Here is a 27693-nt window from a genome sequence, read left to right as displayed (position 1 = left end):
TTAATTCATGCTTCCTGAGACAAAATATACATTTTAAATGGGGAATGGAAATGTTTGAACCCTAACCAACAGCAGAGACATCTGATTACTGGACTTGCCACTGACATCTCATGGAAAAGAACTAGTGATTCACTTGAGGGCCCAATTTAAAATAACAACAACATTTTCATCACACAACCATATGTATCTGCCATCGACAAATTGGATCTATGGCTGTAATCCCATGCACGCTAATTTGGGAGTTAATCCTATTGAAAACAGAAACTTGTTTTTCTGATAGCATATGAAGTAACCATTAAATGCATTTAACTTCCTCCAGGTGGTGCCTGACCGGGATGATGTGAGTGGATCCAGCTCACTTGGAAAATGCTCTGCCACCCCTCTCACTTCTCAGAGGGGGCAGGGCTTCAGGGAGGGGCGTCATAGGAAGCCTCCGCAGTCTGGGTGGGGAGCCCTGCTGTGCTGAACTGGTTCCCCTCTGTGGGGTAGCACCTCTTGTGTGATCTTATGTGGACTGCAGCTGCTTCATTTGTCCCATTCACTTCAATGGAGAGAACACATCTGCAAAGGAACGTGTGTGTGGGACTTCCCTCCATTGAAATGAATAAGGCAGTCCTTGCAGGTGGGACTGCCCTATCTGTACATTGGTAAATTGTTGGGAGATGGGAGATAAGTTCTCTGTAACATCAAAATGTAAATAAGACCAAGGCCCCATCTATATGGCACTGCTTTGACTCCTCACCCCATCGCAACTGTGCAACAATGTGGCTTCAAGTCAGCAATGCACTCACGATGTACTGTGCGCTTCCCTTACAGACTTGCCGTGCCCTTTTTTTGCCATTTTACTGAAATGCGCAGCTGTGCAGTCCTGTGAGTGTGGGGGTATGACACTTCGGTGGCTGTTTTGTAACTGAGGGGCTCTGCTGTGTCTTTCTGTCCCTTTTCAGGTAAAAAGTGGGTGTTTTGTGCTCCTTCATTTCCACACCATCGGTTTGTTGTTCCCCAGCCCAAGACTCTCGCAATGGTTTGCGCTCACAAGTGTGAGCGCTACGTGCCTAGCCATCGCTCTGAAGTAGTGGCCGGAGCAATGTTGGTCCTTCCCCAAAACCCTACCCCCCAGCCCTTGGGTACTGAGTCCACAACCATTGCGAAGATATGAAGCTGCAAAACTGTGCAAAAGTGTGATTAAAGAGATGAAAACACCCCTCTGTGCCTCTGTAACTGAGCAGCTGTGAAGGGATGGGGGGAGTAAAGCAGCGTCACACAGTGACGCAGAAACACATGCCTACAACACACCCACTGCAAACTGTGAAGTCAATTCGGGGAAGGAACAGATGGCCCACAGCCACAGGGGAACCCTCAGCAAACCCCAAAATCACAGTAAAACGACTCCTTGGAACTCTGCATTTTCCAGGCGAAAACCACGGATGGCTGCGAAGTCACGACTGGGTCATCTATCATGAGGGATCTCGACTCGCACCCTCCCTGGAGAAAAAGTCCGGTGTAGATGGGGCCCAAGCTGGGAAAAGTGGATCTATATTAATGGGTGATAAAAAGTAAGTTTATTTATGGTCTCCCTGTTTAATAGTCTACTTTGTGGTGCTGACTTTCCAATCCTAATTACACAATATAATCCACTTCTTTCTATACAAAGTCAGTTTGTCATATGATGTACAGTATACAGAGAACAGGATTTGAATGTAAAACATGTTCATCTGTCTTCTAATTGCTATATATACCATTATTTAATTGTTCAGTATTTTACTTCTTTCAAACAATGAATTTATGAAAGGCAATTAATATATAAGCAGTCAGTACAAACAGCAACCTTCTGTGCTCAGCTTTTTTTTTCAATGGCAGAATTAGAAGCAGCAAAATCTACTATTTGAAAGTATTATAAATCCTAGTTACTTGAATATATGCCAAGCAGCAAAGAAAGCCATCCATAATTCTAGAATTATATGTAGCAGAAGAAGCAGGAAAAGAACCCAAAGGCGTTTGGTTGGCTAAATATACTCTGGTGTACACCATTTGTGTTAGAGTTTTAGGGACAAGTATTTTCTTGAAGTTGATGTCTGAAGTTCATATAAAGTGGTATTAGAGTGGTTCTCCCTGCCTCATAAAGTGCTTGTCCCTTAAGAACATAAGAACATGTTGGATCAGACTGATGGCCTACCTAGTCCAGCATTCTGTTCACACAGTGGCCAACCAGATGCCTGTGGGAAGCCCGCAAGCAGGACATGAGCGCAACAGCACCCTCCTGCTCGTGTTCTCCAGGAACTGGCATACAGAGACCCAGTCCCTCTAATACTGGAGGTAACGTACAGCCACCACGACTAGTAGCCATTGATAGCCTTATCCTACCAATGTGCCTTCCTCATCAATGTGGCACTGTGGTCTCTGACCGCTGCTGTTTGCAGCAGTGCACCCACATTCACAGCGCAATCCTATGCATGCTTACTCAGAAATAAGTCCCAATGATTTCAATAGGACTTACTCCCTAGTAAGCATGCATAGCATTACAACCCTAGTAGCAGAATTGCCTAGAAAAGGAGAGGTATGTGGAGAAAAGGAGAAAAGGAGAAAAGGTTCTCATGTGGAGAGAACCTTGAGGAATCATCTGAAGGGTGAGATAGAAGGAGAAATGGCCGCCGCCTGGGGGGTGTTTCCACCAGCAATTTACTCCAAGCTGGCTGCGTGTTGAGGTCATTAGGGATACATGATGTCTTGGCCATCCAGCAGCCACCCCAGAGCATATCGGGGAAAAACTGGATTTCCTGAGACTGCTTAAAGTCCGATTCTTTTCCTCAAGTCGGGCTCTCGGCAGTATAGTTGCTGTGTGCCCCAACCTTGACATCTACCTCGGGTATGCTAGTCCTGCCCAGGGGTGTGCCTTTCACCGTGACCCCAGTCAAGGGGCGTTTCCTGTCCCCTGTATTTCCCAGCACAAACCAATTAGTGTCTACTCAGAAGTAACTCCTATTGTGCTCAATGAGGCTTGCGCACATCAGAATTTACAGAGATCCCCATGAATTGAATACAGAGTTTAAAGCACTGATTCCTGGAAGCCTGTAGAGAGTTTACCAAACCTGTGATCCCCATGGCTTGATTTATTGCCTTAGGGCGCAATCCTATCCATGTTTAGACAGAAAAAAGCCCTCCATCTCTCAGCATGCCCCAGTCAGCATGGGGCATGCTGGGAGATGTAGGACTTTTGCTGTCTAAACACGCATAGGATTGTGCCCTTAGGAAGTAACTACTTCACTTCAAATGTACATTCTCTGAAGTGGTTTTTTACCTGTGTGGAGACCTCAGTCGTAGAGCCCTGCCTGGACCAACGCACAGCAAAGCTGATTCCTTTTTTTAAAAAAAGAATCCGGTACTCCTCTATTCGCTTTTCCTTCCGTTGTCATGGAGACACGGTCCTGGTAAGTCCTCCCAATATGCTACATCACCACATTTACTTTACTCTTTACTTCTTAAGCTCTTACTCCTATCAGCTCTTCTCTTCATTTAGGGCTTCTCCACATGGGGCTTTTATCCTGCTGTTGAGACTGATTACTCATGGAAGTTTGCGGATCCTTCACATGATGTTGTCAACCTCCAGGGCATCTCCCATGCTAAATGACCTTTATCCCATTTTTTAAAAGATTGGAGATAATGAACGATCAAATTACAGCAGGTTGGTGAAAAGTGGAAATCCCAAATAAGAGGAGCTAGACCATAGTGCCATCTAGTGGCTGTATAATGAAACATATAGAACAATGGAGATAAGGGGGAAAGGGTGTGTGCAAAGGGAGCCTGTCATGATCCTGCATTTAAAATGGAAGCAGAAAGCCCCCGTAAAGTTGCGGGATTTTAGCCTGGTGTAGAAATGCTCCCAGAACCCATCCATTGTCTCCTAATACTATCCTCTACTTCCCCATTGCCCTACCTATTTAACTCATGCCCCTCTAGCTGCTTTCACCTTGTTGTGGAGATATAAACATGGTGACTTCTGAATTCCGCTTGAGCCAGAGATGCTATCCCAATAGTTATGTATTTTATCACATTTGTACCCCACTTTTCCATAAAATATGCCCAAGGAGGCTAACAGCAGCAAAATCCATAATAAAAACAACGTAACAAACAAAAGTGATCTAAAAATCAAATAGGAGCATATAAAAAAGCAGCAGCATCAGATTAAAATGCAGAGTTTAACATAGCTCAGAATGTTTTAAATAAGGGCAAAACTACATGAGATGCAACAGTCTGTGATCAGATCTCTCGATGTTAAAAACAACCAAAAAAGCAGCTGTTGCCTCCTGCTGCATTGGACTGGGCCTGTGACATTGGGGGAAGTTGTTGTTTGGTAAAATGATGCATGAGAAAAGAGCTAACAATCTAAATCTCTCCCCTTCCCCAAGCTATTTGCCCTACTGGGAAAAAACTACAAGTCTTGCAAATAGCAGCCTTAGGAAAGTGTTTTAGAAAGGGAAAATGGCATGTGGTGGGAAGCGCTATCCCCCCATTCAAGCACCATTGTTTCGACCCAAATTCTTTCCTTGTTGTTTCCCTGCCTCCAGTTAAGAAAATATCAGTGGTTAGTCATGCATAACTCACATTTCATCTAATTTGTCCCTAAGTATCATGGATGATCTAGTATGATGGCTCCTTTTGACTTCAGTAAAAACAAATATTCCAGCAGAGTGGCCATATTCGTGTGTTGCAGCATAGACAACAAGGAGTTCAACAAATAGTTAAAGACCAACATATTTATTGTGATATGAGCTTTCATAAACAAGAATCTGCTAGCTTATTTCCAATATTAGATGTGTGAACTGGACAGAGAAGGCATTGGATATTATATACATACACATAGCAGAGGCAGCAAGACTATTATTCAAGGTGAGATTTAACCCCCCCCCCAAAGTAACATATCCTGAAAGTGGGGATACCATAGACGAACCAATCAATAAATCAATCATGAGAAAAGGTGACTGTATGTTAAAAGAAGGCTCATGGTCTAATAGAACCCCACATTCCACAATTGTTTCTGGGATCCTCTGAGGTGGGCTAATCCAAAGCTGATTTGGGGACATAGAAAAGTAGCTCTAAACTGATTAGGCGGTTTTGGGCTGTCTCCAATGGTGTTCTTTCACCGGTGGATTGATTCCCCCTTCTGCCCCTTGCACATACACACTATGCACACATTGGAGAAGATTTGGCACGCGCATGGGAGATGGGAGGGCTGCAGGGAGGAGGAGGGGAAGTAAAACTCATTGTGCGAGTGGAAGTCCAATCACAAAACATTGGATTTAGCCCTCTGGATGAAACTTTATAAATTTTGAGAAACAGAAGGTCATATTAAAATACTTGATAAACAAAACAAGTCCAATCTAGTATGTAATGTAACTTCATCTACACAACAATTTATAGTTTAAAAAAATCTGAATGATAATGGAGGAGTTGGCTGGTGTCCACCAAGTGGAGAGTAACTCATTTTTTCTGTGTTGATTGATTGTATTTTCCCCAGGCAATTGTTGGCAGAAAAGTGGTCTTCACTAACAATGGCTGTGTGTAGGTTTGACATGCTTTTACAACATGATATCAACACCAACATGTCACATTCTTATAGCCCAGTTGTATGCGTGTGTCTGAAAAAGTAACTACCACGGACCTCTACGGGGAAGTAAGCATTCATAGGGTTGCATCTATACACTTATTCCAGTACCTTTTGTTAATGTGTATTGGCCAGCATTCCTAATTCACATATGTTAAACGTGTTTTTATTACATCTTTTACAAGTAAATAGACAGGAAAATCCATATTATATTTATTTACTCAATAAAAATATTTTGCCATCTATACAGGATTCTCAGTCATATCTATTTCTATATTTTAAAATGAAAAAAAAATACTTCTGTCATAATTCCAAAGAAACATCACAAAGCAAAATTCGGCAGAATTAACCAAGAGGAGCAACAAAACCATACAGGACTACCTAAGGGGATCAAAATGAACTATCCGTTTGCCTCCAGGTCAAAAGCATGTTGAAACAGAGAAAAAGGGGTCACCTATCCACCTTTGGCTCCACCCACTGCTGGGTTTAGCCCTGCCTACCCCTGACATGCAGCCCCAGACAGATTATCTGCAAGGCAATGCAGCTTTTGAGAGAAAAAAGGTTGCCCTGCCCTGGTTTATCCAGTAACAGCACAATCTTATAGGTATCTACTCAGAAGTATCTACTCAAAAACCCTATATGGTTCCGGCCCAGCCTATCTTAAGGAGCGCCTCCAGCAACACCAGACAGGCCGCTTAACAAGATCAGCCTCAGATGGCCTTCTCTCTGTCCCATCAGCCAGGACAGCTAGACTGGTGGGGACGAGGGAGAGGGCCTTCTCTGTGGTGGCCCCCACTCTGTGGAACTCCCTCCCTAGGGAACTCCGTCATGCCCCCTCTTTAATGAGCTTCCGTCGTGCATTAAAAACATGGTTGCTCAGGCAGGCATTTGGGGTGGGTTAGGGTATTTTTTTTAAAAAAAATTATGGTAAAATTTTGTTTTAAATTGTTTTATGGTGGGTTGTACATCGCCCAGAGTGGCTGGGTGACCAGTCAGATGGGCGATTAATAAATTTAATAAATAAAATAAAATAAAGTAAGTCCCACAGAGTTGAGGATTAGGAGTGCAGTCTGGAGCTGCAATCCTATACCTTACCTGGAAGTACGTCCCATTGATCCCCGAGTAGACACATGTAGCATTGCACTATAAACCACATCCCTCCCTTGAACGTATATGAAATAGCAGCATCTAGCATTGTTTTCTGTGGAGAGCCCTCATGGGAACACTGCCGTGACAAATTTGTTTTTGAAATCCTACAGATGCAGCAACCCCAGAATTGGGAGGGCAGAAGGGGCGAGGAACTGAGCTAAGAGCTAATGTGTGGGGGAAGTGACAGGGAGACAGAGCAGAGGTTGAGCATGAAGAGGCTGAACTGAACTGGAAAATCAGCGAGATTCTATATTTATACATTGTGTCTTTTCAGTAAAGTTGGGATTCTTTTGAAATTTAATGCCTACATTTAATGTCAGACCACCTCCCTCCCCCCCAGTAAGCACACTTCTGGGGGCCCTGTACAGATGCATATTTTTTTGGGATCAGCTAGAATCTCATGATGGGGATTCTGTGTTTTTAATGGCTGCTCATCAGGGAGAAATTTTTCAACTGCAGGATTGCCAACTCGCAGTTGTTTTAGTGCTCTTAAAACCATCCCCCACCATAGTAACCCTTTTTACCTGCTGAATTTCTGTCTGGCATACAGCTGATAAAGTCACAAACTAGTCTCTGTCAAGCAAAAGAAGATGCAACTCTAGGAGCACAAGCCACAGAGGATGTGTATCAGTCATGTCCAATTCAAATTAAGGTTGCCTTATACACACACAGAAACAGAAGCACTGAGCAGCGTGTGTGGTAGAATTCACAGAAGTCTTCAGTTAAGAAGACTAGAACGATTTCTTAGACAAGCTCTTGTCTGAAAAGCCTCAATAAAAATTACAAAAACCAAAGGTACCTGTGCTGGCCATAAGAAAAATGTTGAAATCCATATCACAAGCTTTAGAGATCCCCAGATCTCTTAATCAGGCAATGTTACAAAAAACAGGTTTGTGGGGAAGGCTAGGAGAGAGAAGGCTGACCTGATGTTGAAAATCACGATGGCAGACATCACGACTTTAACACTAAGGGCACAATCCTATGCGTTCCCCAGCCAGCATGGGAGTTGTAGGACCTTTTTTATTTCTAAACATTGCACCCTAAGTCAGCCTCCCCCCCATTACCCCCCTCCCCACAATCTGCTTTTTGTAACATCTTGCCTGATGAAGATATCTGGAGATCTCAAAAGCTTGCACATTTAGTGACTTTTGAGTTGGTCTAAAAAAGCTATTACACCAGTATGGATCAATAAAGATTTGCTCTACTTAAGAACTGCTGCTTACAAATCCTTGACATCCTACTTAGCAATATTATTTTCCTCCTTTTTCGTATTCTATTTATCTTTTTTATGGTATACACAGGGACTGCTTTAACATGGTCTTCCCAGTACTCGGTCCATTTTATTAGGAACCAGGATTCTATTATCATTTGTTCTCATCTGTGTCTCTGTGTTGCTGTTGAGTCTCATGATCCCTTAATGATGTCTAGCATTATTTTGACATAACCTTCAAGTATCTGTCAGCAATAAGCAAAATTAAAGCATCACGTCTTTCAGAACATGGTTTATATTACACTTTTAATAAATGAATGTGCTAAAGTACAATCAAGGCAGGCAATAAGGTTTTGAAGAAAGAGAGTACTAAACACACATATTCCAGTTTTCAATGGGCTTTCGTGAAATGACGACGGTATATTCCTTATTGGGGATACTATAACAGTGATGCAGAGAAAGGATACCGAAAAGTTGTCACTTGGATTGAAAAACAAACAAACCATTAGCAACCCTGTAGTAGAAATTTTATAACTCAAAACCAGTGCTGCTTTTTTATCATCATCATCGTCACACCTTCATGTAATTGCAGAAGTGCTATAAAGATTTATTTAACTTCTTTCAGGCTATTGAATCTGTGATTTCCCAACCAGTGCAGTAGCACCGAGTCATGTGCATATCACTTAGCAGTTGAGATGACCTGAGCGAGGTGCATGTGCACCTCTGTAGGTTCACCTATCTAAAAACTGTTTAAACAAAAGAATATTTCCTTGAGGTGCATCAAACTGATCTGCTGGGCTGATATGAAAAAGCAAATATGCATGCTGATTCAGATGGGAAGACAACATTCAGCTCACAGGAAACTGACTGATTCTCAAAAGATCACACATCTGGCCCCTTCATTCAGGGCTAGATGACAAACACAGAAATAGCTAGGTATTGGCTACAGGATGAAATGTAGTTTCCCCCTTTAAGGCTCTTGCTTTTTGGTAAAGCTCTTGCCAAAAATGGCATGGATATTGGTGTACCAAATAATCTCCCTGTAGGTCTGGATGACTAACACTGTTTCTGCCAGATTTACAGTACAATTGTATGTAAGTTTAACTTACTCCTGAATAAACATGTATAAGATCGCACTGCACAGCTTTTGCTGGATTCAAAAACTAGACTTGCAATGACTCGGGAAGATGCACCTCTTACACTTCGCAGGAGCCATGCCAGAAAAAAACTGTGGCAACACTATTAAAAACCAAATTGTACTTTTTAGAGAATTGTGTTGTGTCATTGTCTTTTGTAACCCCCATTACCTAAATCTGGTCCTGGTAATACATAAATATGTTTGAGCTATCATTAAGCACATATGCAATTCTTGGGATGAGCTACAGAAATGGACAGGCATTTTCTTTTAGTATTGGAAACAGCTGGTACCCAGAAAGCAGTACTGCTGAGCTCTCGATGCAGTCGGACTGCCAGAATACATGTGTCCACATATCTCAGATGTCCAGTTATGGAACTTATTGCAGTTCTGCTATGAATCCAGCCAGATGCAAGGACAGGAAGATAAGGACTTCACAGGTATCTTGTCTTTTATTAATTCTTTCTATAAAGTTATACTATCCCTTATACAATGAACACAAAAAATAGGCATCTGCCACTGAATGACATCTAAAAACAAAGTGCTGTGTCTCAAGCATGCATGAAGCTCACCCTCTAACTTTAAAACCTGCACTTCTGTTCCTAAATATGTGGCAATCTGAAGATATTACTCAATGGTAAAGGGATGGCACTTTGCATATGCTCAGAAACACTATTTTTCACATTGCCAGGGCTGTGCTAAGTTTGTTTCTGGGATGACCTTCATTGCCAGGGCTGTGCTAACATGTTTCTGGGATGACCCTCATACCTGCCACAGTGGGATGTATCCAGTGATAGCCTAACTAAAATCCCATTCATTTCCATGGGCCTACCCTAAGTAGGACTAATACTGGATGCTACCCAGCATCTGCTTCACTACAAGCCAGCATTCCATTCTGCTTTTTTAAATACCTACCAGCTGACCATACAGTAGACCCACACCTGGCTGTGGTTCCACTGTCATGTGATAGTGGAGGGATGGCTAGGTTTAAATTATGGGCTACCATATCGGGAATGACAATTTCTCAGAAAATCTTTACATACCAGTGAATTCAGATCTGCTAATAAATCAAAAAAACAATTTAAATGAGAACTGGGGAAACAAAACCTGAAATGACGATGGAATGAATGGGTGCATACAGATAGATAACTTTCACAAAAATTAAAGGTTAGGCTGGAAGATTTTAGAGGAAAATGAACACAATGTAATGCGAACCATCACTTTTCAAAATCTATTTATAAAATAATGATTCACCCTAGTTAGACTAGACACAATTCAGTCACAGGGAGAAAGAAAGATATCTTATTCTACTGTGCAAGCAATCACAACTGGAATTTCAGGGCTTCACAATGTGGAAAACTGCTTTCCAATTTTCACACCTCGAAATTAAATAGAAAAGTTATATTGAAAAGAATGTATAATTGAAAAATAGTCCTGGTGCTGTTAACAACATTCACAAGTGATACTGCGACGACTAAAAAGGTGTTTTCACTGTCACTTACGGAAAAATTGTCAAATGCTGCATGTGCTCGCGTGAGGCCTATGTTTTCAACCTTGCACATACTAGAGCCTTGTAGTCTGTCTGGTTGATTATCATATTGATCAATAATTTATGTATAAGGAATATTGGCACTGCAAAACTTGCAAACAAACAAGGTTCACAGAATACTCTCGGGCTCCAGAAAGTACCACTTAGGGTGCAATTTTATGCATGATTGTTCACCTGGCTGGGGAATGCTGGGAGTTGTAGGCCTTTTCTCTGTCTAAACACGCATAGGATTGTGCCCTTAGTACTTGACATCTTTACCAAGCGGAATGTCCAAAGCAGGGGTGGATGATGGGAAGCAAGGGCGCTGACTCCCTCCCTTTTGAGTATTTTAATTATATCACCCATGCAGGATGAAGCTCTTATGCTCCTGGTAATCAGGAAAGGAACCCCCTCCCCCACTACTTTCTTCAAAAATAGGATCTGAAAGGAAAGCCGGTTGATTACCCATACTGAGCCGGAATGCACAGTCAAGTGTGTGTTAAAAGAGAAACTGATCTGAGTTCAGTTAAGCAGTGTTGAGTATGGGTCCTTTGGTATGCAAGGGGCTGCTTAGCTCGCCCAGTTTTTGGAGCCGATTTCCCCTTCTCTAAAGCGAGAGTTACCCATCGCAGCATAAAATGCCCCCTTTCACGTCCACCCCCCCCCCTTTATGCAGCCCAATCCTATGCACGCCGACTCGGAAGCAGATCTTGCAATGTTCAGAGGGGCGTGCTCCGAAATACGGCTCTGCGGACCTTAGTGGAGAGTAAGCCCCACTGAATCACCGGGACTGGCTTGCGAGGAGACGCGCGCCTGGGGATCGGGCCGTTGCAAGTCTTTGCGATGCTGCGCCGCCCGCTTGCTGGAGAGTAGCTCGCAAGCCCGTCTTCGGCACCCGTCCGTCCGTCCGTCCGTGCGTGCGGCTGCCCGGCCCGCTGACGACCCAGGGCTGTCGAGGCGCGACTTCAATTCCGCCCGGCTACGTCTGTTCCCAACGCGGGCAGCCGCCAGCGGCAGTTCCGCGCTCAGGCGCAGCCTCCGCCCCTCGGTGCGCTCCCGCCTCCCCCGCCGTGCGGCTGGCTGGCAGGATGGGGCCGCGGGCGGGGATGAGCGCGCTGCAGTCGAGGGTTAAAGGTGCTGCCGGCAGGGAAGTTTGAGGGAGGTCGCTGCTCGCGCGCCCCAGCAGCATCATGGCGGAGCAGAGCGACTCGCCCGTTCACGTCCAGACGCCGCCGCCGCCGCCGCCTCAGCCAGCGCCTGCCGCGCCGCCCCCGGCCCCGGCGCCCGCGCCCCAAGCCATCGGCTGGCCCATTTGCCGGGACGCCTACGAGCTGCAGGAGGTGATCGGTCAGTGGCGCGGCGGGGGAGCGGCTCCTGCCGCGGTGGCGGGGAGGGTGGCTAAGGGGAGAGCGGGCAGGCGGGGATGCCTCGCCAGGCGGCTTCGGGGCCTACCGGCGTTTTGTGCTCCTGAAGCCCACAGGCTCTCATTGCGGCGGGTGCGCCCGGCACTGCAGTGCCGCCGCTGCTGACTCGACTTCCTCCGCCAGGCAGCGGCGGCGCGGGCTGAGCCCCTTTTTTCTCTTCCTCGTTGCAACCTCGGGGGGGGGGGGTGTCGTTCTAGAACGCTCAGGGCCAGCTGCCTGCCTGCCTGGAGGGGTGCGGCATCAGCCCCCCCCCCAGTATTCCCCGCGCTCTCCTCCTCCCTGTGCACACTCCCCCCCCCCCCGCGGAGTTTGCTCCTAAGTATTGTGGCTCATGCGATCGTGAATCAGCTCGAGTCGAAGTTGCCCTAGCGCTCCCCCCTCCCCGTCTTTTTGGAGCATTGGAGGCGCCCAACTCGCTCCCAGCCTTCGCTTTTATTATCACGCCCGAGTGGCGAGGGGTTACAAACCCCTGGCCTCTCCCAATCGCTTCCCCGCCCCCCCCCCGTTATACCTTCTCTTGTCCAGCTGCAGCGTCTCGCCGATATCCAAAACCCGTATATCCGATTTAGATTACTTTTTAGAATTTTCTGCAAATCCCCCTACCGACGAACTTCAGTTTTAGTTCTCCATTCCCTCTCCCAAATCTTTTAATCCCTGCCCCACCCTTTTGCCTTAATGTTATATTCCTTCGCTCTTAAGCTGTGTTCTTCTCTTTATTTGAATGACATCGCTGTCGCTATTAGAGCTTAACAATTTTATTGCGGTCTATCCTCCCCCCCCCCCCCCCGCTTTGCCAGGTTAATGTAAGGATGTTGGCCTAGTCCAATACACTAATTTTATGTAGAAGTGATGTTAGCACGTGCTGTTTTCTTTTATGTTCCTGGGAGGTTGCTTACAAAAAGCCAAATTAGGAGAGGGGGGAAGAGATTACTTGGATGTTTGGGCAGTAGTTGGTTTGCATGCTAGCTTAATCTAGATAACTCAGCTAATAAACCTGCAAGTACAGCAGAAACTCTAGGCTAAATCTAGGAGTACCATGGCTTTGTGAGTTAGGCCATATTCAGCAGCTGTAACTCCAGTTGGGTTAGCACTGCCTCTGGATCATCTTGCAGTTGTTTTAATATTGATGGCCACCAAGTGCTGAAACATTGAAAATGACATAAAGGGGGAAAAACAAGAGCCAGCTTTCCCTGCACTGCATTAACTTGAGCACATGCTAACTACTATTTAGGAGAAATCATTTCTCTTTTCCTCTTCTTGCCTTGCTTTGCATTTTAGCTTGCACTTTGTCATCTTTGTGCTTTATTTGCCCTCTTGCAATGATACTAATATAGCAGAAGGATGCTGTGCAAGGTGTCTAAACTAGTCTGTTTTGTGCTCTGGCAGACATCTCCAGCAAATCTCTCTCTCTCTCTCTCTCTCATTGTGGCATTCTGCAGATACACTTGTGGACTGGCAGCAGCTGGAGAATTGTAAAGGGAGAAGTAACGGAATTACCTTGTCAAACTGCTTGCCTGCTTCTTAAAGGCTTAAGCTGCAATCCTATATACACATTTTCCGGACAGTAAATCCCCTTGAACTCGGTGGGGCTTGCTTCTGAGTAGATACATATAAAATTGCACTATTGTTAATTACATGCTCACAAACATGCTTATATGAGCATAATTGTGTGTGTGTGTGTGTGTGTTTTATAAAGATGAACATGTCAAGAGCATTACAGGGATGGTAAGATAATACCACTGGCACTAGCCAGTGTTCACAGTGTGGTATACAAGTGTCTAAGTTACATACAACTTTCCCTCAAGCTGGAATTCGTTGGAAAAAAGAAATAAAAAGGGGAAATTATTTCTTTGTGCGGGCATGAAATAAGACCTTTCTGCTTTGGTTTCAGAGTAATTATGTTTAGAACTATACCTTGTATTGAAGATCTTGCCTTACAAAGAGGCATTTCTGGAACGGGAAGGCAATGGAAGATCTGCCTTTGGAAATATAAAAGCCAGCCTTTAATTGGTCACTAATTCTAATTGGAACTTACAATTCTTGTAAGGCAGAGAACAGAGGCTGCATGTTAGGAGTAAACAAGCCATTTACATTTATGCTAGTATAACTGGAAGCCACTGAGACTACACTGTTGCAAGAGATCAGTGAACTGCTTCTTACAGTGAAGTCCTAAGCATGTTTACTTGGAAGCAGGTTCAGTTGGGTTCAGTGGAACTAGTTCCCTAGTAAGTGTGCTTAGGGGTTGTAGCCTGAATTCCTCCGTTATAATGGTCCTTCCCAAATACTCCAATGAATGTACCCCAAGTTCAATCCAGAAAAAAGCTAAGTGGGCCTAAGTGCCAATGATCTAATGGATTTATTTAAATACATTTAAATAGAATGTATTCATTTAAATTAAGACAACTTAGTTTATATCCAGGCTGATTTAAATCCAAGTTTCTAATTTAGATGTACTGAACAAGCATGCATCTTAATTGGTTGCTATAACAATTGAAACATAACAGTCGTAATTGAAGAGAACCTTTGTACAAATTAGGAGCGTAATCTAAAACTACTTGTCCAACAGTCCTTATGCTTTTTGCATTACCAAATTTAGATTCTTAAACTAGGGAGCTGTGAAATCAGTTTGTGCTACCTTTATTCATGCAAGGATACTATGCAAGATCACTTACTTGAAGATTAGTAGCTCAATACTACATTCTGTACTCAGAAGTAAGTACCATTGAGTTCAATGGGTTTTACTCCCAAATAAGTGTGCATAGATTGCAGCCAAGTTACTATCCTAAACATGTTTTGCTTATAGGAAATACATTCCATTGAGCACATGCATGGGTTTGTGCTGTAAGTGCCCAGAGATTTCCAGAATCTGGTAGTTACTGGGTGGTACAGGAAATCAAATGGTCTTGCTGTTTGGTTAACAGTCTATTCATAATTTTCACAGTAATAAATATTAATAATGCTTGATCCCAAGAGTAGGACCCCTGATTTGTTCTGTCGCATAGGAAAACAGCCATTACCTATTTGACAGAGGTTTTTTGCAAGATCAAGTGGAGACTTTAACATCTTTGTGTTCAATTCTGATTTCATTTAAACAAGTCTCTCTCTCTCTCTCTCTCTCTCTCTCAGGAATACTTTATAATTGACCTTTTAAAACAAACCTCTTTTTAACCTCTCAATCTTTCTCTTAATCCATTCCTGTATGTGTCATGCCTTGCCTTAAAAACAAGGAAAACAAGGGTCTTGACTGGTCATGTTAAAAGTTAACTGCTTCTGACATAAGAAGAAGCTTTCCCTGAGCTAAATATCTTCAGCTTTCAAAGAAAGATAAACAAATTAGTACAATCCTGAACCTGTGAAGATACAGGAACTCTTAGTTGACTCAGGACTTTCCATAATTATAATGCTTTTACATGCTCTATGAATTACTTTATATCATGCTGATGTTGTGATAGGCGCTGGAGGTGAAAGCACTGATTGGTGCAATTAATCAGTGCATTGATAGCAGATTGAACATGTGAAATTCTTAATCTAGGCTTAATTTGAAGCTGTGTTTTGAGAAAGGATGTTTGGTACGAATAGCATTGTTATAAATGATCATGTATATCTCTGTAGATCATACATTTTGAAAGATGTTCCAGATGGAACTTAATTTAATCCAGAGGAATGTTGGTTTGAATTAGCCTTGCAGATGAGTATAAAGCACTGGCCAGGCTATAAAACAGCTTATTAGTGTAGATACAAGGTAGCTGAGCGGTGAGTTTGGCAAATCATTTGTCCTGGTAGAGTGGCTAACTCCAAGGTTGCTTTAAAAGCATGTTTTTTTTGTCTATTGTGACTCCTGACAGAAGCATATTTGACAGGTAAAAGTGCCAGAATTAAATACATGGTATTTAATTTCTACAGGTCTAATCCAGATGGCACATAGTGTACTCGTGTTGTTTTGTTTTCCCTATGTAATATCTTGTAATGGCTTGCATTTTGGCATTGCATTCATTTCCAGTGATGGTGGGTGGGGCCTAAGGCAAAAGGGGCAGGGCCTCAGGCAGGGCCACACAACATTTGGATTGGCTCTTAAATACCTTGTACTTAAAGCAGGGGTGTCAACCCAGCCTTCTGGGGTTCCCCAAATAGCCATGCTCTTTCCCCCTGACCCCCCTTTGTTTGGTATCTTCCAGGCTTTTGCACAGTTCCTCTTCTAAAGGCTGAAATGTCTCTCCCAAGGTTTACTTACTGACAATAAGAGCTTTAAGATACAATATGCTGGTATTTTTGGTGTGCCAGCCCTGCCCCTTTTGCTTTAGGCTGCACCTACCACTGGAATACAGCTCCTGAGAACTTGTGTGAAATTGAACTCTTCTCTCTGGCTAAAAGATTCGGCACCCCTGACTTTAAACAAGAGCATGCAGTATGCACTTACTGCAGTGGTGAGACCTAACCTATTCTGGGCCGTCAGTTTGCTTCAGGCAAGTGTGCTCATTGCATGCCGACCTGCCATTGTTGACTTCAGGAGTCTCAATACCTGTGCTAGTGTATGTCCAGTAGAAGAGGGTATCAGATCACTGGTGGGGCGGGGCAGATCACTGGCGGGGGGAGGGAAGATCACTGGCGGGGGGGAGGGCAGATCACTGGGCCCACAATCCCATACACAGCTGAGGACTTTTGGAAGCTGCCAAGCACAGCTCAGGATAATTGTATATATTCATATTTGTAAAATCAGGACCCCAGTAGTCTGTCGTCTCCTCCCATATATATGTGCTTGGACCCTAAGATCAGCTTCAGCGGTCCTTCTCCAGGAGCCCCTGCCAAAAGTGAGGTGGGTAGCTACTAAGAAGAGGGCCTTTTCTGTTGTGGCACCCCTGTTGTGGAATGAGCTTTCCAGAGAGGCTTGCCTGGCATCTATGTTGTGCTCTTTGTGGCGCCAGGTGGAGACCTTATTTCCCCAGGCATTTTAGTCTTTCAGTTTCTGTTTTAAATGTGTTACTGTATTTTAAATCTTTGTGTTGCTGCTAGGTGTTATTTTGGCTTGTACTTCTATTTTATACTGTGGTTTTAAACTTTTATTGTGCATATTATCTTGTATTTTCCGGTTTCAATTGCCGTGAACCACCCAGAGATCTTTGGCTATTGGTGCTATAGAAATGTAATAAATAAATCTATAGTTATAATATCTAGATTTTCTCTATGCAAAGCACTTGTGGATCTGGCTCAGCATAGTTTGAGAGAACATTAAGAGCAGAAGGGCTACCAGCATCCAGGACTCCTGTGAATCTGGTTGTTTGTTTTGCTTCACTTTTAGAAATCATGGCGAAGTAATATAGCAGATCTTGTAACTTCTCCCTCCACCCCACATGGAAATCCTCCATATTCCCTGGATCACCAAGATGTATTCTGGGATACTGTACTGTTGCATCAAAGGGCACAAATTGAGCATTGGGTCTCATAAGATTTCCTCTCAGAAGCTGGATGAAGAATGGCTGCTTGTTCAAGTTGTCTTTTCTAGGATTCCCCACATAGTAATAGCTCCTTGCCTGTAGTTCACTATAGTTACTTGAAGAGTTAGTGATTTCTCTTGTGGATTAATATGCAGTCTCCTAGGGAGTTGTTAATACAGTTGGCAGACTGGTAAGTTACTTGCAGCTTAAATAGGAGGTAACAGCAGTCTTCTATTTTAGGCTTTGGTTAAACACAGAGGAGTGACTTGGGGGGTGGGGGAAACTATGTGCTCTCAGCCACATGCATATAAGCTGGGACTAGATTAATTCTTGACAACTGTGTTATGATTTAAAGTATAGCCCAAGCTACATCCTTGACAACTGTCATTAAGCTTCCCGTCCTGCAAGAAACATCTGTTTAGCTTTTACACAGATGTTCATCTGTATTTATTTGAGTTGTTCTGCTCATGCAGGTAAAGTTAAGCAAATACATACATACCTTTCTTTTTTTTATGAGGGTGCAGTTCAAGTGAACTTCCTGATAATGTTCAGGTTGTTTGCAGGAATAAAACATATGGTTATAACTAATGCCATTTTATTTTCACAGATAACTTAAAGCTGCACTCTTCATATGGAGTTGTTCTGCCAAGGTGGTGAGGCTGTAAGCATGAGAACAAAGAAAAACAGCATTCTGTGCTCCTAGAAAAGCTGTTCAAGAGGGTTTTCTTAACTCTGTGCTGTTTATACTTCTTTTTTGTGTGTGGATAAGAATATGTTTCCCAGTTTCCCTCAAAGGAGGATTATGTTCAGTGCTGAAATCGTATAAAGATGTCCTCTGATTTCAGGATATAGTTGCTTTGAAATTGATAGAGGCATCCTTGGAAGAGAAAGGGCAGGATCTGTTTTGGTAATGATCTCATGAACAGACAGTTGAGGAAGTCTGTGCCTCTTCACCTTAAAGTAAGGATGAAACTTATTTTAACAATTTCTGCAAATAGTGCAGGACTTAAACTGAAGCAACTGTGTGCAACCGTGGCCTGAGAACTGCAGAATGTTACCTTATTTTAACTATTCACATCCACTGTGAATCTTGCGATGGCTGGTGTTATTGGTAAAAACCAGCTCTCTGGAACCTAAGCTTTAGATAAGGGTCTTAAAATAATCTGTCTTGGTAAATACTTCTGTTCAGTACCACAACAGTAGTCCTGCATATAGTTTTGTAGGGGCCTTTAGTGCTCACTTAACGCTGGTGCTGTTCTCCTTGCCGGTTAGGCCAAGCCTGTCAGGCAGAGGGAGTCGTAGGTGCCGCGACCATAGTACTGCTATTTCCCCCCCCCCCCCATTTATAGGAAACAGCACTCTTTTGGCTGGAAGTGGCATGGAGGGAAAGTATGGTTGTGAGAGGCTGGTCAGGAACAAGTATAGTTGGCCACTCAGTTGCTCATCTGAGCAGGAGTCACTCTTGATTCAAAGCAAACTGCAGGTAGTGCCATACATTCCATTGCTACCTTTATGGCGATCTCTGCTATACAGAAAAGCATGCATGTGTTGTTGGCAGTTTGGGTTAAAAGCTAAATGGATAAGAAATATACTCACAAGTTAATATTTTGGTCTTAAATCTGCCATAGCTTCTCTCCCCCCCCGCCCCCTAGCATTTTGTAACATTGGCATTTCATAATGTTTGAACCATTGATCCCCCCCTCAAATCTTTCATTAACATTCATGTGAAATTTAATTGAAGCTGTATTGTACAATTGTGTGTTTTAGCTTAAAGCTTGGATTGAATGTCTCTCAGGTGCTGGTCTGCTACGTCTATCTACAATAAGGTTGTCAGAATATAATGTCAAAAATTCAGGTAGAGTTAGAGATGCAGACTTTCGAGAAATTTTGAGGCCATGGAAAAAAACTGGGTTTTTATTGCTTTTTCCAGGGAAAACCCGGAAATTTGGGGAAAATTTGAAAAGCAAGCAATACTTATTTTTTTTGTTTTGCTCTTTACAGATCTAAAATCACTTTGTTGCTTTAAGACAGCCTTTCCCAACCTGGTGCCCCATCGATATTTTGGACTTTAGCTCCCATCAGGCTTGGGCGGCATGGCTGGTGGTCAGGAATGCTGGGCATTGTAGTCCAAAACATCTGGAGGGCACCAGGTTGGGGAGGGCTGGTTTAGGAACATAAAGCAGCCTTTCTGTGCCTTAAGTTATTTTATAGATAACTTACTGTGCTCATAAAATTATCATTATATTTTAAAAGTAAACTCAGTAAATTTGTAATTATTGTCTGAACAGATAAGAACTACTTCAAATGACTGCTACAGCATCAGAAACACAGGACTCTATAGGATAAAACCCAAGCTGTCAAGAATACACATTTGACTGTCAAGAATGCACAATGGTGTCTGTACTCACATGTTGGGAAACTGAACATAAATGTCTATCAGAAAAATATACTATAGATCAATAATTTTAATAAGGAACGAAAGAACTAACTATGGTGGGAATCTTACGGAGAGGATTAAAAAATATTTTCCCTTGGCTTCATTATTTCTAGGCATTTTACATCTCTAGTCTTTCTATAAAAGTGTTCTTATTACATAGGTTTTAGAAATCATTTTTTGGGGGAGTAAAGGCTGGGGAACAATATATAAATACTTTGTCTTAAGTTCTAGAAGAAAATATTTCATAATCCAGAGCTGTTCAGTTTTTCCAATTGTTCAGAAAAAAAACAAAAATGGTCCTCAGGGGAAAAAAGTTTTTCATGGTATTTTTCCTGGACTTTCACATCTCTAGGCAGAGTGGAATTACTTTGTCCTTCTGTCCTTGTTTTACTGTAATAGCGCATCTTTTCTTATTGCCTAACTTCTAGTGTTCTCCCATCTTCTGGGTGCCCAGGATTTTTCCCTGCGTGTCTTGGTCCCCCCCCCTCGTTTTTTGTAAAGGCTTGGATTAATTAGTCATAAGGAAATATAATTTTGAGGGCTACATGACAATGGTATTACTTAGATCTTGGTGCAAGCAAAAGCTGTTATGTGTAAGCCAAAACCCTCTTCCCAGATCACTAGATTCACTCGGGAGATATGTGGCAGATACGTGTAAAACGAAAGAGACATATTATCTAATGAAGTTGTAGATTCAAGTAGGCCCTTGTGTATATGTAACTCCTGTACATAACTTGCTAGGACCAATACTTCATGGAGCAATTAATACTATTAAAGTGTTGCTTAACAAAAGCCTAGACTTTTGTTTGAGTATATTTGCTATCAGTGTGGATTTGGACAATGCTAGTTTTGCAAAGATTGCCAGTGGATAATGCAACTGGATTCTTCTTCCTGACAGCTGCATCTGTAACCAGCTGCATTATCCTTACTAATTATATTGTCTGAGGAAACTACAGCCAGATGGAACTGGCTCTGGAGAGACAACTGAATATTCAGTCATATGCTGGAGGGAAAGGATCAGCTATCCTGGAATAATAGCCCACCTGAATGTACCCTACTTTAAAATGTGTCAACAACTCCCTTGAATGATGATGATGTAAGCATAATAATATCTAGGATTTCTGTAGTGTTTTAGAGCAGGAGTGGGGAATGTGCGGCCCTCAGATTTTGTTGGACTGCAGCTCCCATCAGCCCTAGCCAATGGTGAGAGGTGATAGGAGTTGTAGACCAACAACATCTGGAGGGCCACATGTTCCCCATCCCTGCTGTATTACATGAGCCTCTTTGGAACACACTGTGTCTCAGTAATCCTTACAACAATCCTGCCAGGTAGTTCACTGTCATCCTTTTGTGCTAGTGGCAGAGGTGGGGGCTGAGGCTGGCTTGCCAAAGGCTATCTCATGAATTCATGCATGGCAGAGGTGAGATCTGAATGAAGGCCTTTTTGGCTCACAGCGTCATTGCTGGAGTGTGCACAGGTGTGCTAACAAGAGCAAGTGCACGGTGAGTCTGCCACAGACGTGGGGTGTGTGCAGACACCATTTTGGGGGTTGTTGTGTTGTGCGAACCCAGGGAGCATGGGTTATGTGAGGGTTAAATATAACATGATCATATTATGCCAGTACTTTTTCATCTGCAGTGGCTGCCAGTCTATCTCTGGGCCTGATTCAAAGTACTGGTACTAATATTCAAAGCCCTAAACAGCTTGGGGCCAGGCCGCTGAAGGATCGTCTCCTCCCATATATACCTGCCTGGACTCTTAAGATCGGTTTCAGCAGTTTTTCTCTGGGAGCCCCACAAAGGAAGTGAGGTGGGTGGCTACTAAGAAGAGGGCCTTTTCTGTGGCATCCTGGGATGAGCTTCCTAGAGAGGTTCACCTGGCACCTGTATTGTGCTTGTTTTGGCGCTAGCTGAAGACCTTCTTATTCTCCCAGGCATTTTAGTTTTTCGGTTTGTTTAATATCTGGTATTGTATTTTAAATTTTTGCACTAGTACTAGCTTCTGTTTGGTTATTGTTTTTATAATGCGCTCCCCGGCTTCACCTGACAGGACGCCTCCCAAGCGGGCCTTGCATATGGAAATTGGGGCCTGCGGGTGCTGTGACTCATTGTGGATTAAATAACTTACAGTGAGCCGTAGTATGGATTTGATCAATGACTGGATTCATTGAGATGTTGCTAAAGAGCACAGTCAGTTGGCTGTGGAATAGCTTTGGTGATGGTGCTTAATAACGGAATCCAACAGAGGATTCTGCATGTGTAGGAGGGAAATGCATGGGCTGTTGATACGAATAGTGCCTACATCAGTCTTCCCCAACTTGATGCCTTCCATTTGTGTTCGGCTGCCACTCGCATAATTCCCAACCAGCATGTCCATTGACCACACTGGCTGGGGATGATGGAAGTTGTAGTCTGTCAGATCTGGAGGGTACCAGGTTGGGGAAGTCTGACTTACATGTTTCCCCCTGCATAAGCAGAATCGTACGGTTGAATATTGTTGTCACCCACTGCCAGCAGAGTGACTGCGCAACCATTGTGCTGTTCTTTGTGCTATCCAAATAAGCACCGTGTTGACTGGATTATTTGGGTAGAGGGGAAGAAATACTTAAATCAATCTCTCATTGTTTATAGAAGTACTTTTCTTTTCAGAGGCTTCCAGGGTGTTCTGAGTAAAGTCTTCTGAGTGAAGATTTTAATAATTGGGTACTCATGAAGTAGGTGACAGATTAATTCTTGTGGCACCTGTGGGGTTAATGTTTCTACTTTATTCCCTGGGTATGTGACCTGACTTGACTAGTTGGAGTGCCCTATATGCTGAAGTAATATTGGTTTTATTTCTGTTGTATGATTAATACCAACTCGTAAATTATCTCATTAGACTAATTACATCTCAATACTCTGTGGACAGATGCTGCTTTGTGAACCTTCTGATTAGATAAGGCATCCAAGGGTTGTGGGAGAAGTGTATTTAATGCTGGGAAGGAAACTTTCCAGTTGATGATAAAATGGTCTCCATCTTGGCTTGTGTGTGTTAGATACATACATCTTTCTACCTAAGAAGGCCCACAGGGTGTGGTTGCCCTTGTGCCAGCAGTGATTGGTGCCAGTATATATGTAAATGGGGGTAGCAGTAGCAGACCTTTGATGAGGTATTGTCCTCAGGTGGCAGATTTTGGGTGCTATTAAGGGCCACAGAGTAGGTGGCGCAATCTCTCATGAGCATCTGTACGCAACTTACTGAAATGAATGGAAACTGCCCAAGAGCACTACTTGCATTGCTCTCATTTCAGTGGGGCTTTCTCAGAAGAACATCATAGTAGATGGTGCCTCATGCCAATTAGCTGGAGGGGTATGCTACTTGAATTTTCCATCCAGGTCTTCCCTGTGCTGGAGCAGCCTTACTCCAGAAGGATACTGTGCTATTTTTGTCCTAGCCATCTGGCATTGATTGTAGGCCCCCTAGGCAGGAATTGTATACCTCCTGTCCTCTATACAGTGCTTGTGATACTGTTGAGAGTAAATGGCAGTACTGCTACTACAAGCAGTAAAATTTACGTAGAATATTCAGACTGCCACACCCATATCAGGTAATAAAAAATATGGTGCCATAGGGATGGATAGTATGCTAGTGTAATAGATATGACCTCATATAGGTGCAGGAATGAGGGTGAAAGATAGAGATTATTAGTTACCTTTTAAAACTCTTTACAGTTTGATCCTACGCACATTTACTCAAAAGTCTGCATAGAAATGCAGCATAAATAATTTACGGTGGCACAGTTTTCAGTAACAGTTTCAAAATGTTGAACTTTTAGTATGGATTCTCTTTCTATGTGGGCTGGTCAGGATGCTTTTTTGAAACAAAAAATTGTCCTAACATTGATTTATTCTGGCTTAATGTTGCTTCTCATTAAGAATCATGAGAGCAGAATTCTTAGTTCTTGTGTTGTTCTTAGCTTCTTTAATACTCCAGTTTCTATCAAACATTTTCTAGATCTCTGAAACAGCAGCATTTTAATTAACTTCTTGTGGTTGCTATGGTTTAGATGTTTGTCATGTAACATTAAGAAATCAGGATACAAAAGATTATAGGAGGTGATGTAGGCTGAAATCCTGTACCTACTTACAAGGGAGTAAGATTGAACTAAATGGGACTTAGTCCTGTGTGGTCATGTACATAATTGCCCTGTTAGGCTACAATCGTATACCCACTTACTTGGAAATAAGTCTTCAATTACCTGTTGAAATCAATGGGATTTTCTTTTGAGTAGACATATTTACGATTGCGCTGTTAGTGTAGAATAGTTAACCTTAAGTTACTGGTATAAGTGTCATGAAGCATGCTGTCATAGTTGTTAGGACCTCTGCTGTAGTCTGTAATGCCTTGGTTTTCCATCTTTTTGTAAAGAAATCCTACCTTCCCTGTAAATAGTGGGAGTTAAAGTACAGAATCACATGTTATATTTCCAGGCCCTGTAAATGGGGCCCTGGAATACAAAGTTTGAATGCAATTTGGATATTACAGGTTGGTAGGAAAGAAATTCCTGTGCATAAGGTACTTCTAGCTTTTCATGCAGGACTGACTTATGCCTGGAAAATGTAATTGGTGAATTGGCCCTGCGGAATATTTATGCTACCATTTAAATTTGTACTCTGATCCTATGCTGTTGCAGAGTGGCAACAAAGGATAGCATCCAGAGCTGGGTTCCAGCGCCAGCATGTGTCCCATTGTGTTGTTAAGTGTTTAAGTGCCCTGGCAACTTCTTGCTGCTGTTGCTTGGAGAAGTGCTGTTGCTAGAAGCCTAAAGCCTTCACTGGAGCAAATTTGTGCCAGAAGTTGTCTGTAATGAAGGAGTAGGACAGGGGTGGGCAACTAGTGCCCCTCCAGATGTTGTTGGGCCACAACTCTCATCATGCCTCACCATTGGCTAAGGTTGATGGGAGTTGTAGGCCGAAACATCTGGAGGGCCACAAGATGCCCTTCCCCTGGAGTAGGTATTGGGCCTTAAACCTGCCTGGGAGTTATATATACTGTCCTGGTATCTCTGCTCTTTCCACCTAAGCATGTATAGATGTGTTATGATTGGGTCGGTGCGGAGGGACTAGACTGCTACAATACACATGTATTTATTACTTCTGGGAGTCTGTCCTGGTACTGAGAACTTACCCAGGCTGAGCCCCGGTTGTGCCGCAGCAGCTACAGAAGGGAGTACTATCAGGTTTCCAGGGCTCCTATTTTGTTTCCTGTGCCATGGTTACTCCATGCTTTTTGTTTCTTTTTAGAGACTCTTGCCGATGTTGTCTCCTTTAGAAACTTATTGCCTACACTGTGGGTGCTTCCAAGTGAAGCTTTTACCCTTCCATTGCCCTGCCTCTTTCACAGAATGTTATGGGGGGGGGGGTCCAGACATCATCGTCTTCCACTCCCGTATTTTCCTACCACTGCTTCTGTCTTTTTCATTACCACAAAAAATCCATTAAAGAGAAAAAGATGCTGCACCACGCCTTCTAAATGGCAGCTAGGAGTCCTCTGTCTGGAAGCACCCAATTATATGTGAGACCTGGGAGCGGAGAGAAGATGAGGAACAATTTCTGGGTTTAAATGATTGATTAGACATTTCAGTGGTACGTTTTTTTTTTAATAACTGATGTTCAGCTGTTTCCATCCTTAAAATTCTGTTCTATATACTGCATTGTGTACAGTAACTCAAGAGGCCTTGGACTACAGTGAATTCTCACGCAGACTCTTTGGGGGATAAATGAATAAGTGGCTTCTCCTCCCCTGTTATGAATCTCCCTTCCGCTTGGGATTGAGACAAACTCATTAATTAGGGCAGAGGCTTTTGTTTGTTTTTTCAGTTGTCTACTGAGGTGAAAAAAGAGAAAAGGATAAAACTTCTCACCTCTAGAATGTAGTCCCTTGCTGTCTTAATATAGTGCATTTTAGATTTGGGAAGCTATGCCAATGAAAAAAAATGGGATACTTCCACTGGCAGTCAGCCTGGAAAGCTAATTAACTAGAGGAGGGGCTAGTATTTTTCCAGTACCTCTCTCAGGGGAGTAGGGAGAGAGCTAGATTTAGTATAATTTTTATGAAAGAGACATTATTTCAAGACTATTTTCCCAGTAAAGCTCCTCCTCCTCCTTGCTTTTAGCAAACAGGCTTCACTGCAAGTAAGTGAGGCATAGATGCTGAATCTCCTAAAGAAGATTTAAATAGTAAACTCAAATATGTATTTGATCTTTATTCAGATTTCATACCTGTTAAGCATGTCTTCTTAAAAGGTACAGTACTTATTTTGCACTTTGTGTATCAGCTAGTAGCATGTGCCTGATTTGTTCCTATTTGGAGTATATCGTCCAAAATGGGCCTATTTAGTTGCATATCCAGTTTTTAAATTTTTGTTTATTTTTGGGATGTGACTAGCAATCTGTGCTTGACAACTGGGAAATCTTGCTGTTGGGAGCTGTACAATGGCAGAAACCATGTAGCTTTAGAACAACTTCCATAGGGATAGTCTATTGCAGCAAAAAACAGCTAAGAACCTTTAAAGACTAACAAATTAAGTATGACATAAGGCCTAGAAGCCCACTTCATCAGATGCCATCTCCTGCATTGTCTAGTTTATAAAAGCTTATGCCATAATAGTCTTTAAAGGAGACACAAGACCCTATGTAAATTTGGAAGTAGCTGAACATGCATTTTCTGGTGCAAGGAAAAGATAATATACATATATGCACACACATCACGATAAGCCATGGTGGTTTATAAGCTACTCACAGTAGCTCATACATCACCATGGCTTATCGTGTCATCTGTGAGTGGTTTTCCTTTGCTAGGGTGGCTTAAGCCAAGATATGCCTCTCTGATATGCCATGGTCTGCAGTGAGGTTTATTTAAATCACCATGGCTTTTTGTCTGGTGCTCCGTAGTGGCCTAAAGAATGGTTTAAAGGTCCGCTACAGAGTCGCTTAGCAAGATTGGTCAAAACCATGGCTATTGCTCAGCTCCAGCCGGCAGATCTGTTTCTGAGATCTGCCTAGCAGCCAGGTACAGATAGCCAATGACAAAAGCGCTACACTGCCCCTGAACTGCGACATAGTGCGAAGTAAAAAAAAGCTGCTCTGTATAGCCCCATTCGCCCTGTCTCCCTGTCTCAAAATAGCATTATCGTGATACTGCAACATAGTGCATAGTAAAAATAAGGAGCTGTCAAAAGTGTGCTGCTGCCAGTGGGGGAAGCGAAAGGAATGGAGGGGGGAGGGGATACAGGGTTTTGACGGAGCATCGGATGCCTCCTGACTAGGGGAAGCTGTGTATGAAGTTTTGTCCCGATCCTGCAAACTTCCAAGGTTTATAGACACCACCCCCTTTTTGGTGCACCCAGGTTTTTCACTCCTTTGGGCGGCTCAGAGAGAGGTACTGCAGCGTGAGGGTGGGGGGTGGTATCCAATGCAAAGGAAGCTGGGATACTATCCTGGCCTAGTGGGAGGAATGTAGAGGGAGGAGGAGCGCAGGTGGGGAAGATAAGCTACTCACAGTAGCTTATTTGTTTGATCATGTGGGGGATACAGTAGTTTATAAGCTACTGTGAGTAGTTTATAAACCACCATGGCTTAAAGTGACTTTGAAACCCAGACAGACAGGGGGAGGGGGAGAGAGAGAGAGAGAGAGAGAAGTTGAGGTATTGGGGCATGCTGGTTGTTAGAATGCATGGAATGTAGATTGTTCATGCAACTTGCTTTGCAGACCATCTAGGAGAGTGCACTTAAGCC

At 43.1% G+C, this 27693-nt stretch overlaps 1 protein-coding gene across 3 annotated transcripts in view; it reads left to right on the top strand.

Moving 5' to 3' along the window:
* Positions 1 to 11741: 11741 nt before the first annotated feature.
* Positions 11742 to 27693, top strand: part of STK39 (serine/threonine kinase 39) — a 138561-nt gene continuing 122609 nt past the window's right edge. For 2 of the 3 annotated variants that reach the window (XM_084812104.1, XM_084812113.1), the window contains exon 1: positions 11742 to 11971. In XM_084812104.1, the coding sequence (XP_084668230.1) occupies positions 11815 to 11971 (157 nt within the window). In that variant the 5' untranslated portion in view covers positions 11742 to 11814. The remainder of the gene's footprint in view (positions 11972 to 27693) is intronic. The other variant, XM_084812122.1, reaches the window with a different exon arrangement.

Source organism: Heloderma suspectum, chromosome 1, assembly GCF_057233095.1.
Source record: "Heloderma suspectum isolate Gila_16-S chromosome 1, 16-S_ref, whole genome shotgun sequence".
Classification (NCBI taxonomy): Eukaryota; Metazoa; Chordata; class Lepidosauria; order Squamata; family Helodermatidae; genus Heloderma; species Heloderma suspectum.
This window is presented reverse-complemented; position numbering and strand designations above follow the sequence as displayed.